This window comes from Neolamprologus multifasciatus, chromosome 8, assembly GCF_963576455.1.
Source record: "Neolamprologus multifasciatus chromosome 8, fNeoMul1.2, whole genome shotgun sequence".
Lineage (NCBI taxonomy): Eukaryota > Metazoa > Chordata > Actinopteri > Cichliformes > Cichlidae > Neolamprologus > Neolamprologus multifasciatus.
Window position 1 is genome coordinate 6,536,645 of NC_140446.1, and position 12,634 is coordinate 6,549,278.

General features: G+C 39.5%; 1 protein-coding gene across 4 annotated transcripts; it reads right to left on the bottom strand.

Moving 5' to 3' along the window:
• Positions 1-73: 73 nt before the first annotated feature.
• Positions 74-12,555, bottom strand: LOC146512349 (kelch domain-containing protein 1-like). 4 transcript variants are annotated; one of them, XM_085170246.1, is made up of 14 exons: positions 12,444-12,555; positions 11,674-12,344; positions 10,857-10,927; positions 10,466-10,583; positions 7,052-7,164; positions 6,759-6,849; positions 6,570-6,668; positions 5,558-5,632; positions 3,665-3,723; positions 3,129-3,241; positions 2,744-2,816; positions 2,480-2,564; positions 1,202-1,281; positions 74-525 (listed from the first exon to the last, which is right to left on the bottom strand). In XM_085170246.1, exons 2-14 carry the CDS (start codon positions 11,773-11,775, stop codon positions 405-407), a joined length of 1,200 nt encoding a protein of 399 aa, XP_085026372.1. In that variant the 5' UTR covers positions 11,776-12,344; positions 12,444-12,555; the 3' UTR covers positions 74-404. The 4 variants fall into 4 exon arrangements, with proteins under 4 accessions (XP_085026372.1, XP_085026373.1, XP_085026374.1 ...); XM_085170247.1 differs by lacking the exons at positions 11,674-12,344; positions 12,444-12,555 and adding an exon at positions 11,417-11,614; XM_085170248.1 differs by lacking the exons at positions 11,674-12,344; positions 12,444-12,555 and adding an exon at positions 11,253-11,354.
• Between the last annotated feature and the right edge of the window lie 79 nt (positions 12,556-12,634).

A 12,634-nucleotide genomic window follows, 5' to 3' on the forward strand; every position in this document is an offset into this window, starting at 1 on the left:
TTTTTGGAGGGTAACATTTACTAGCACAGAGCCCACTCTTAGAGTAGAATCTTATCCAGTGTATTTTTAAAGCTACAATTACTTATGCTTTTATTTTGCAACATTTTCCACTCTTAAAGTGATATAAAAAAAAAAAAAGCTACACTAATATGTTACATCAATAACTTTTATTACTATTGCACAGACAATTTTTAAATGTTAAACAGACAGCACAGCATGAAACCACAAAACGGAATAATTTTACCCAAAATTAAAAAGGCTTTATTTACAAATTAAGTTAAAAAGTATCTTTAGCACCATTTTTCAAAGTATAAATACATATTCCCAACTTATAAATGAAGACATTTCAGTGAAGACTTGCTCAGAATCTTGGCGTCTAGTCTAAACATAGTCCTCTCTAAGTTTTAAGAACTGGCAGAAAAAAAGCTCATTCTCTTCTCAAGTGTCCTCTGTAGCTTCGATGGCAGCCGGCTGAGCTGCAACCTGAGCAGCTCCGAGTTTCGTCCAATGACATCCTCACATAATCTGAAGAAGAGCAGAACACAGGAAAATACCTCAGCGTGCAGTTTTATTTATTCAAGGGAACCATTACGTTTTCTGTCACCTACACTCTCACCAACCACTTTATTAGGTAGACCTTGCTAGTACCAGCTTGGGGCCCTCTTTTGCCTTGAAAACTGCCATAATTATTTATGATACAGACAAAGTGCTGAAAGCATCTCTATTCCTGCTGCTCACAGGATGTTTTGTATTTTTCAGAGAATTCTCTCTAAAAACTACAGATGGTTGTGCAGGAAAATCCTAGAAGATCAGCAGTTTCTAAAATACTCAGCTCAGTTTGAAGTTTAGCAGGTTGTCTTGGTCATGAGCTGAGTTTCTGCCATGTAACCAGATGACTAGATATTTGTTTTAATAAGCCGTTAAACATGTGTACCTAATAAAGTGACCTGTGTTCGTATAATACCAAAATAAAGCTTATTAATCTAACGCCTTGCTGCATGTGAGGCAGCACAACTACAAGGCGTTGCATAGCTGTGTTTACAGACTTTATTAAAACTGATTCTGTGTAAATGGAGATTGTGAATGGAGGTTTCAGTGATGACAAGAAATACATGTGTAAATACATCATTAACACAACAGAAAGTATGAAACCCACGCTGCATCTTTGTTAAACAAATCCTAAAATTTTAGTTAGTCATACCTGGAGAGGGAGTAAGGTTGAGTCTGAAAGATGAGTACGTCTCTGCAGTGATGTGGTGATGGAAGCCTCAAAATAACCATCTGATGACAGGATTCAAAATAATCCCATGAGGATGGATGATACATGAAAGAATCATTATACTTTTTGTCCCTACTTGAACATTTTTGGGCACAAAAATTGAATCAGAGTTTATGGTTGCCGCACTCACTGAACACTCTGTATGTCCTACTGTATGGTCATATCAACGTTTGCACGGACTTCTTGCAGATAATAAATCATAAAGGCTTTCTTCAAATCCCTGACATTTTCTAAAGTACTGCTACATTTAACATTAAGAATGAAATGTCAAAATGCTTTTTTTCCCCCGTCTTTAAAGCTCATGATTTCTCTCCCACCAACGGTCCTAGGTTCATTTTTTCTGTGCAACATCAGCACCAGTGATCCCAGTCATCTTATTTGAGTTAGTTTTCTGTTTGTGAACGAAGCATAATGCTAAAAGTTCTACATCTGAGTCTGAGATGTGGCTTTTAGGGTTGTTGTTTTTTTTTGCAGTTTTTTAAGCATTGCATGATCTGAACTTGAGGGAAACACATTGGGAGACATCGTCAGCTTCCCTCTCGTAAATAAACTTTCTGACTGTAGAATGATGGACTTCAAATAAAATGGAAATGACCCAATAACCCTTCCCAGATCAATTAGCAGCAATAATGGCTTCTCTGAAATCATCGCTGGTGTCTCTCCTCCTTTACACTGTGCTAACACATAGCTGGAGGCTCCAGACCAGCAAACTGCCAAAATGTATGTTTTTATAGAGCTCTCCACACTTGCTGATGATCTGATAAACAGATAATAAACTTCACTTTGGCTTAGTATTTGTTAAATAAATAATGGCAATTTGTAAAGTGCCATTCTGAGGCTCATTTACCTCATTTTAAGACCCGTTAAGGAACAAATTACAGTTTCTGTTGCCTTGATATGTAAAACCTTAGAACTGAAAGAGGTTATTTTTCACATGACTCTGCAACACATTGCAGGTGCATTTAATACTTTGAGCCCTTAAACTACTTATGCTTCATTTATGTAACACTCCTGGTTAAAGACGACGCTGTAATTGGTTGACTCAACAAATTGCCTTAAGAGTAATGTGGTTTAAAAGTATTTAAGGAAAGTTGCTGTTTAATGCAGCAGCCCTTTGATGATGTCTGCAATGGGAAAGGATTATACCACAATGGATTTATTCAGTAAAACAAAACAATATGACTGATGTTAATCACATACCGAATCCATGACGATGCGGAGGTTCCTGCTTCCCCCAAACACCACAACGTCACTATCCCTCCCCGGGCACGCCGTATGGAAAACTCTGACAAGTAAATAAAGGTTTACTGCAGAAAGGCTTAAATGTTGTGCATTTTTGAAGAGTTCTGGGCAATAAATAACAAGATTTTATGGATAAAATAGACATTTCTGTGAGAACAAATTATGATAAAACTATGAAGCTGAAACACTTAATTTTAACATTTACAGAATGAGTTTAATTACCTGGGCTTGTCTTTGTGGGGGTGTATCATCATGGTCCACTCTCTTGTTTGTGTGTTAAACTGCCAAGCGTCATCTAAAAGAAAGAGGCTCATGATAAAATAATGAAGCTTCGCTTTCACAAACCATTCACTTCCTTGAACCAAAAGAATGATTATCATTATATGCAATCAGAATGGTTATCTGTTTTATAAATGGCATCAGGCAAAACAAGGGGGGGGGGGGGGGGGGGGGGGTGGGGGGGAGTTATTGGGGAGAGAATATTTGGGAGTTTTTTTGGAAATCTGACCACAAAGAACCACTTCATTTTCTGCCTCTTTATAATTACTTGTAGTATTTTGTCTCATACCATAACAGATCTGTGCTTATTCCGGGTTCTTAGACTTACTTAAAGTATCTCCATTTGTGCCAAAACCTCCGTACACGAACAGCGTGTGATCTGACGTGGGCGTCATGGTATGCCAAGAGCGACCAAGAGGTGCAAAAGCTGTGGAGATGTCACTGTTCAAAAAAGATAAGTATAAAATAAAATAAAAAATACAGAGCAGTGGTCAGTAAGCCACTAAGGACAAATCTTGTTAGGTCAGGGGTGGGCAATTCCAGGCCTCGAGGGCCGGTGTCCTGCAGGCTTTAGATCTCACCCTGGGTCAACACACAGGGTGAGATCTAAATCATGTGATTCATGATTCGTGATTCATGTGAATCATGTGATTAGTAATGAACTAATCACATGATTAGTTCATTACCAGGCCTCTGGAGAACTTCAGGACATGTTGAGGAGTTAATTTAGCCATTTAAATCAGCTGTGTTGGTTCAAGGACACATCTAAAACCTGCAGGGACACCGGCCCTCGAGGCCTGGAGTTGCCCACCCCTGTGTTAGGTCATTGCTTTTGTATGTGTGCAAGAGTGAAAGAAAATTTACAGTTTGGTCCAGGTCCAGGTGTCCAGGTCTAAGCAGAACATGTCCAACTCTTCTGCTTCCTGCAAATGTAAACTCAGATTTTAGGCATTGCTCTTGCCTGAGGCACTACACTTGGCTGTATATGACTGCAGCACTCAGCATTAAAAAAAAAAAAAAAAAATGAAGTACAACAACTTTATAAATTTGTGCACATCTGGACCGGTTATTTTGCAGCTGCTATTTTTAGACTGTATGTAAAAGAGGGACTGACATAATCACCCCCTGATGGCCATTTAAGGAAAGCTCAAAGCACTTCCATATTTGCTACACTTTTCAGACCTGGAAGCTATGTCCATCCTTTATGTACAGTCTGGAAGTCCTGTTTGACTACTTTCTGGCTCTTCCACCAGTCTGTCAAAACAACAACATGTTTTTATTTTGAGGAGAAGGAGGACAAAGTTACAGGAAGTTACAGTCTGCCAAGTAGGGCAGGTGGTGAGTTAGTAATATGCTCTTGTTTTCACAAAACTCTAAAACGCCTCAGCCTCCTAGTAGACACACCTATGGTATCGATTTCAAAATCACCCTGTTCTCAAGTTATTGCATTCACAAACTTAAGTGTCCACGCCACCCGATCAGTGGGGTGACAACAACACCCCATCACCCTTTTGCAGTTGAGGGGTAAAAAGCAGCCAATTTCAGGTTCAGCTCCACACAATCTTGTGAATGCTGCAGTGTCGATCCTCAATATTAAAGTCGAATTAAAAGAAAGATGATGCAACAAAATCGGAAGCTTCACACAAAGATAAGGCATATTAAATGTATGCCTTTAAGGCCACCAGTTATGCTGGTCTCAATGCATACTTTGCTCTCTCATCTTTCTTACAGGACTAGTTACATGCAAAGTTATTTTTTTCTTCTTTGTCTACACCATTCTGGGCAAGAAAGGTGTTATCAGCCTTTTAGAGCGCCTTGAGGTTTATGTTCATTGTGTGATCCCATGGGTGCTCACGTTACACTTTTAATCACACCTGTGGTGAGTGAAAATATATTTGCCTCTTTGTGTCTCCAAATAGAGAAGCTGCAAGCTGATATGAGTTGGTGTATTTTTTCAGTGTGAGCTCAGAAATATAAGCCTTTTATTACGACCTTTAGCATCTGAACCTGGACTTTGTCATATTTTTTACTGTATGACAGTCGAGTCAGTCTGAGGTCAGAACAGAATTTCTATGGAGCAAACTAATAATATTGGCATGCTGGGAGAGGACTGGAGGTGTGGAAGGAGATAAACCTAAAAGAGGCAGCTGGGAAATTTAACGTGATTCTTAAATCCTGGAACTTTTTGGCATTTAAAATCATATTTTTGGAGAAATAAAGTTTTAAGAGAGTGACTGTTAATCTGCCATACACTACATGGCCCACAGAATATATATTATTGTTGAGCATCTCAATATAAAGCTATGTCCATTAATCTGGCGTATTTCTGCTCCACTTTTCTGAGATTTTCCCACCAGACTGTAGCTGCATTTGTAAGGTGGAACACTGTTTTTAGGTGATAAGCATTGACTTCCACCTCATCCCAGAGAGGGTGGATGGGATTGAGGTCAAGACTCTGTGCAGGTCAGTCAAATCCTTTCACACCAAAAAAGAAAACCATTTTTATAAAGGATCTGGCTTTGTGCATGAGAGTGGCTTCACGTCACAACAGGAAAGGGATGTTGAAACAGGAAAGGGCCTTCCCCAAACTATTACCACAAAGTTGGAGGCAGAGTATTGTCTAAAATAGCATTAAAGTTTCCCTTTGAGGACGACAAAAATGCAGATAAACCGATACAAAATAGGTTGCGTGCAAGAGTGTCTGCATATTTTTGGCCGTTTATGGTGTCGTTAAGCAGCTCAGAAAAGTGAACTCACCACACCACCATTGATGTAACCTTTGTTCCCCAGCAAGGCACTGGCATGGCAGCCTCTGGGGGACGGAGCAGAACCCTGAACAAAAGAAAACACACCATTTTATTATAAAAAAAATCAGCAAAACACAAATTATAGTTTTGTGACATCATCCTTTTCCATTTTTTTTTAACTTTTTTTAAAAATTTATTATAGGCCCACCCAGAGCATCATCCTTGCTGGTCTGATAAGCTTGACAAGAACTGATGAGGCTGGTGATCTTTCCCCACAACCATCAAACGAATTCCCCACAAAATGGTCCTCAGATGATGAAGCTTAGACCCGCAGCTTTTCCTGTAGCACCACCAGCATTTCAATACAGTGTTTTTACCACTGAAACCTATCTCTTCGCTTTCAGTTAGACCCTAATTTTTCTACATACATGAAAAACCGATTATATACCACCATGCTGTCATATGGTATTCTATTATATGAGCATTGTAAACACAATGTAGGATGTAGCTAAAACCTTAATTCCTACTAATGGCCAGCAGGGGGCGACTCCTCTAGTTGCAAAAAGGTGTCTAATTGTGTACAAGTCTGTGGAAAAACAGCCCTCAGCTCCCTTAATTATGATCTCAGTAAACACTTTATTTGTGAGTGTATTGTCTCAGTTGCTATTTTAATGTTTTATTAATTATTTCAAGGTATTAATTTAGTAAATTGCAGATTTTTTTTTTTTTTAAAAGTGTGGAATTTTTCAGCTGGGATCAACTTCTGCTCCAGTCATTTGGTTAAAGATAATAAAATATACCATTTTAGTGTGTAATGCTTCAAGGTCATAGGTCAAAGGTCAGACATCAGCGTGTTGTTAGAAAAGCAGGCTGATGTCAGCACGTTGTGATAAAACATCATAAAACATCAAAGGTTTAGTATAGCTTCTGGTACAGCTGTGTCTGAATACAGCCTCTGAGAACTGCTAGCATGGTTATAGCCTAATAGTTCAAAAGTAAGACCATCTTATTGTTTTACTCACTTGAGTCTCTGGCATGCTCCATGTAGCTGTGAGTGTGTCAAACACATTCACCTCACTGTTCCATCCTTTGCACAGAGTTACTTCATTTACAGCTCCTGACTAAAAAGAAAAACATATCGATCATCATTAGTAAAACAACGATTAACCAATAAATTGGCAACCAAAGTTCTATATCAGAGTAATATCTACCCAGGACATCTCTTCTAAAGTGAAGTTTGATGACGATGTGTTTCGTAACTCCCTCAAGGTCTTGCATCCATAGCCACCAAAGTAGATCAAGCTGCACAGAGACAAAATAGGAGACAATACTGCTCTTTTAACTTTCATTTACAAATGAAATTACTGAAACCTGGAAGAATTTGTGAAAACATCCATCAATTAAACAAAACAATGAGGTGAAGGTGCAACATAAACCACTGCTATTTGTATTTGTAAAACTGGGGCTGCTATTCATTGACAGCTTGTGTATTGTAGTAACTGACCTGCCTCCGTGTACCCAGCAGGAGTGTTTGTTACGAGGTGAGGGGGTCGTTCCCTTCGTGTCAGTCACTCTCTTCCATGAGCAGCACGGCTCAGAGAGGTCAACGCTGAACATCTACAAACACCGTTCAATTTATTAGACAAAAGAAGAAAAATACACTCGCTGGCTACTTTGGTAGGTACACCTGATCAGTTGCTCCGTAATGCAAATATCAAATTAGCCAATCATATGGTCAAATGCATTTAGGCATGTTAGACATGGCCAAGATCAAACTGTGGATCAGAATGAGGAGGAAAGGGGGTTTAAGACTTTTAATGTGGCATGGTTACGGTGGCAGATGGGTTGATCCGAGTACTTTACAAATTGCTGATCTACTGTTTTTTTCCCGCACAACCATGACTAAGATTTAGAGAGAATGGTCAGAAAAAAGAGAAAATATCAAGCGAGTGTCAGCTCTCTGGGGGGGGAAAAAATGCCTTGTTGATGTCACACATCAGAGGAGAAACCAAACTGGTAGGAGCAAATTTGCCATAAACAGCATGAAAGCAAGGATCCATGCTACCTTGTATACATGGTTCAGGTGGTAATGGTGCAGGGGATATTTTTTCAGCACACGGTCTAGCCATCTAGCCAATTTTTAATTCAAACCTTTTTTTTTTAAAGGAGCTCCTGGCTGCTTGTGTTTGTATTTTATTGTCAAAAATGAACCACAAATTCTTGACTCTTAATTTTGCATATTATATGGATGGTAAACCCACACTGCTTATGCACCTTTTCATTTTAAAGCCATTCTTTGTGAACTTCTAGTCTGCCTCTACAGAGCTTTCACACGCTTCAAATAGCTATCAGAACAGATGATCGAGCTGGATAATCTCCAGTCTCTACAGAGTCTGGTATGAGCCTGGCAAAACAGCATTTGTGAATTGTACACATACACGCGCACGCACACACGGTGCTTGGAATAATACACAAGACAAACTGCATTTGGAGACTGTCTTCATACCCTGAATCAAAACACCACAGTCAAAACATGAAATAGATGAATCTCCTTTATGCCTCTCTAAACACTGATGTGCAGACAAGCCCCTGCGACTCTGGGGCAATCTTTATGCACGTCCGATCACATTGTCCAATCTTTCATATCAGTGACAGCCACCAGAAAGCATAAAGAACAGGTCAGGCTCTGAGTGAGTTCTTCTTAAACATTATCACAACAATGACGTCACACAGCTGAGCCCGTTTTCAGAAGAGACAAATATTTGACGACCTTTGAAAAAGTCAAACAACTTTTACAGCTTTCTTTTAAAAAAATGCTCAGAAGACTCAAATAGTACATCTGAAACATAATGAACAATATTACACTTTTAAAAAAAATACATAACTTCTAATGTGTTGCTCCTGGGGAAGGAGGCATGCACACCGCTGCACATACATGTAAAGTGTCAAGTAGTTATGCAAGGAATTTTGTTTTGTCAGTTGTTTTTTTAGAAACCCCTAGAAAGTGAGCCTTATCTGCTTTCTTACTATCGTGCATCTTAGTAATATTGTGCTGAAACTGACTTTTAAAAAACATGTTTGCTTTTTTGCAAGTTACCAAAAACTGTAAAGTCTGATATCAAAAGTTGACGGGCAGGTAGCTGGGTGTAGTTAACTATCCTTCAAACAGTTCTGCTGAAGTATGTACTCCCACTGTGAGCAAGTCTAGCAACGTTCAGAATGATAACTTGATCTTGAACTTGAACAAGAACAACAGTGCCAAGATGCTGATGCCTCTCAGGTCTAACATTTACACCAGTTCAAGTCACTAGCTAACTTTTTGACTTTGTGTATGCTAATATTTGCTCATTATATCAAAGACAAAGAACAGCCAGTGTATAAATACAATGTTCCAATGTGAATGAGACGTTTTAATATTGAACTGTATATATGAAAAAGAGCTGCCATGGTGACAGTTTGGAGGTAAGGATGGGAGTAGGTGAGAAGGTACACTTTCTTGTCCATTCTTCTAAACCAGGATTACATGTTTGTACAACTCATTTACCAATTTTCACATTAAACTATCTGACAGGAGCAAACTGGTAGGCAAACTGTCACTGATACATCTACACCCAGTCAAATAGAAAGGCTAAAATAATTTTCCAACAGTTTCACACGTTATCATGAAGTTAGTTAAGTGAAATAGTGAACTTATACTGGTCATATGTGTGAATGTGAGCGTGAATGATTGCCCTGCAACAGACTAGCGACCCGTTTTGGATATACCCCACCTCTTGTTCTATAACAGTTGGGATAGTCTCCACCCCCATAACGACCCCAAATTGGATAAGCTGAAGAAAATGGATGGATGGAAGTAGCTGGAGCGCTGTTAACAGCATGCTCTGAGAAACTGAAAAAAAACCCAAGAGCTCAAACTCTATAGGCCTCTGTTAACATGTTAAATGTAAAAGTTCATGGCAGTCCAGTTGTCAAGTACGGTGGTGGATGGGTAATGATTATAGGGCTTATTTTGCAGCCAGAGGAGCATGAACTCCTCTAGATGTGGGGACATCTCTGCGACAACTTAAAACTTCCTTGAAACTGAGCCATACAAGAAGGCATTTACTTAAGTACTAATATCTGCATGGAAAAGTTCTTACCCTGCAGAAAATTGTTCAATTAGTGTCTCATTAGTGAAACATGTACACTGGCCCATTTTTAACTTACCACCGTGCATTTGTTGGTAGAGCTGAATTATTGTGAACCAACAGGGCTATGCAATCTGCTGTCAGACACTCACTACAGCTTGAGTGAAAGCTCAATAAATAAAAAAGGACTACAAGAAAAGGAACCAAGCAAGTGAACGCCATGGAGCGCATGATTTGCCAGTCCAAGATAAGAAAATCACCGTAAAGAAGAAAATGAAAATCCAGATTCTCCAGCATCCATAGGATAGTGCCAAGATGTCTAAGTGTCGACATCTGGCAATACCAGAAGTATTTTAATGAAAGATATGATCATTTAAAATAAGATGAGTTGAGATAAAGAATACTGGAATAGGTTTACAGTAAAAGGTTTAGTGTTATGTTTTCAAGAGGAAGTAATGGCTGTATTCATGTTAAAGACTATTTAAATTGGCCAAACAAGACAAAAAAATAAAAAAATAAAAAATCAAGGTCCACACCTCAACCAAGCTGAAACGCTGTCACACAACCTTGTGCATAATTATTTCCTCCGCTGAAGTTTTTCAGACACCACCTTTGCATTTTGATGGATGAACGTGGTAAGTACCAGATGATTTATTTTATTATGTCGTGATACATAAAACCATAAAATTGAAAGAAGGTTTTTGTATGACTGTAGAAGTTTAAGCATTTATCTTTATCAAACGTGATGCTCAGGTCTGAGTTGGAACAGAATGTGTGGCCCAGCATCTCACCTGGTTGGAGTACCCAGCTGCTTCATATCCTCCAAAGATGTAGAGTTTAGTGTTAATATTAGCACCGCAGAAGGCCGACAGGTTTGGTGGGATGTCTCCAGTCATCTCTCTCCGCTCCCTGCAAAGACAAAATCGTTAAAAAACGCCTGTAAAAGATAAGAAGGTAAAGCCTTAGAAATCTTAGACACACCTATAAGTAAACACTAAGAAAGGTTGGCTTTGGTTTTAGTTGACCTGACTCAAATAACCATTAAAGAAAAGGCTGTTTTTTGAATCTGTGTTCTTATACAGCCTGCTAAGTCACTTATATCTAGTTTGTCCTATCCTCTGATACGTGTCAGTGTGGCACACCGTTTATCTCAGCTGATAAACAGCCCTCATTTGATCTTACCACATCCCACTGTCTAAATCACAGAGCCATATCTCATCACTGGGCAACACGACATCCTGTCCGGCAACTACCTGTGAAGGAACAAAGACAAGATAAAGCTGTGAATGTCCTCTTTTGTTCACTAAAGCTGCACATTGCTGAAAAGCTGTGGTGACTTTAGATGGCTGATGGATGCAGCAAGATGCAGTTTAAAAAAAAATGTTTCTTGTTGAAACATGCTCCTGCAGCTAAGGATTCCTAGAAGGATATTTGAAATCTCCAGTTTATTTGCCAAGTTGGTTTCCGCAGTGTTTTTTTAAGTCTACATATACAGTCACAAACGCACTGAACCAAAACAACTGTTCACTTTTAATTAAAGTGAACAGTTACACAAAGGTGCACCTTTGTGTAACTCACTCAGTTCAGTAGCAGCTCAAGCTGTAATACATTTCAACGACACATGCTGGATGCATGTTATTTGTCGTACTCATCATATAAATACGAACACTGATATACTCCGGTAATTTATTCCTTTAGGATTCAATTTCCTCAAAGTAAACACAGCGAGGACGCAGAGTTACCATAGAAGCAGTCACCAGTGACTTTTTCTTTAAATGTATTGTCATGACGTGGCTCCGCGTAGAAACACCTGCACCTAATCATCCAGGTAAAGAGAAGAAATTCTAGAAAGTTCATTCTCTTCATCATCAGTGCGAGACTGAATAAGTCATTTGGATGAGTGACGAAATGTTTCCCCCATGACGTTCAGATTAACAGAATCAAGTTTTGGGGACCTGCACAGGTAGCGAGGCTATAATTACACCTCGGCTCATCTTACCTGGTAACCTCCCCACACATACAGCGTATTGTTGTGTATGAACGCGGTGTGGCTGCTCCTCTCCAGCGGGCTGACCGGCGCGTCTCTCTGAGCAGCATCCATCCCAGCTCTGCGCTCTGACACTCCTGCCTGATGAGCAGCGCCACGTCCCCCAAATAAAAACCGCCGAAAAGTGCTTAACAAAGCTCAAGGTGAATGCTGTGGCGGCTCAGAGGACCTGATCATGTCGCTCTGGCTCAGAGAAAAGTACCGTCTGGATTGGAGGCTTTGCGGAACGTGTTTTTCAGGCTTGCTGCCTTTGCTTACTCCTCCCATAAGCATGAGCCCTTCATGCAAGTTCGGCACACCAAAGCGCACTGAGGTGTCGCGTATTTAGAATACCTAAGTCATTAATAATCATTTGTTTAAATGGGCCGCATGAAAATTTAACACATTGCGTGTAATTTCTCTGTGATAGAGTGAAATATAATCATGCTAGTATACTCAACAATAAACAGGCAGGTTAGAAGCAGTGAAGTGGATATTTTAATTCCCCAAACACAGATGAAATCAGAACATAGAAGTGTCAAGTATGGCAGGTAGGTTTGGTATTAAGGAATCTGCTCCGAGTGATACATCTGTTCCTTTTCTTGTCAACCTGTTATACAGCCAAGACTTCTCCCTCCTCCCCTCTTCAGGAGCTTCCTAAATTCTAGTTCAATTCTAGTGAAATGAAGGTCAAAACATTCGTTTCATTGATCCTGTTTATTTCCCATAACACTGTAAATCACATTTAATGGTCATCCACTTCCTTCTGCAGGAACTCTTTGTCTCTAAAAGCACATTTCAAGGTTCATGTTAAACTTGGACTCAACTAGAGTAGCTTTGCATTATTCAGTTTAAAATAATCCTTGTTTTTCTCATACTGGTGTTTGTTACAGCCCCATAGACTGTTTTAGGACCTCTCGCTTTAAGCCATCCT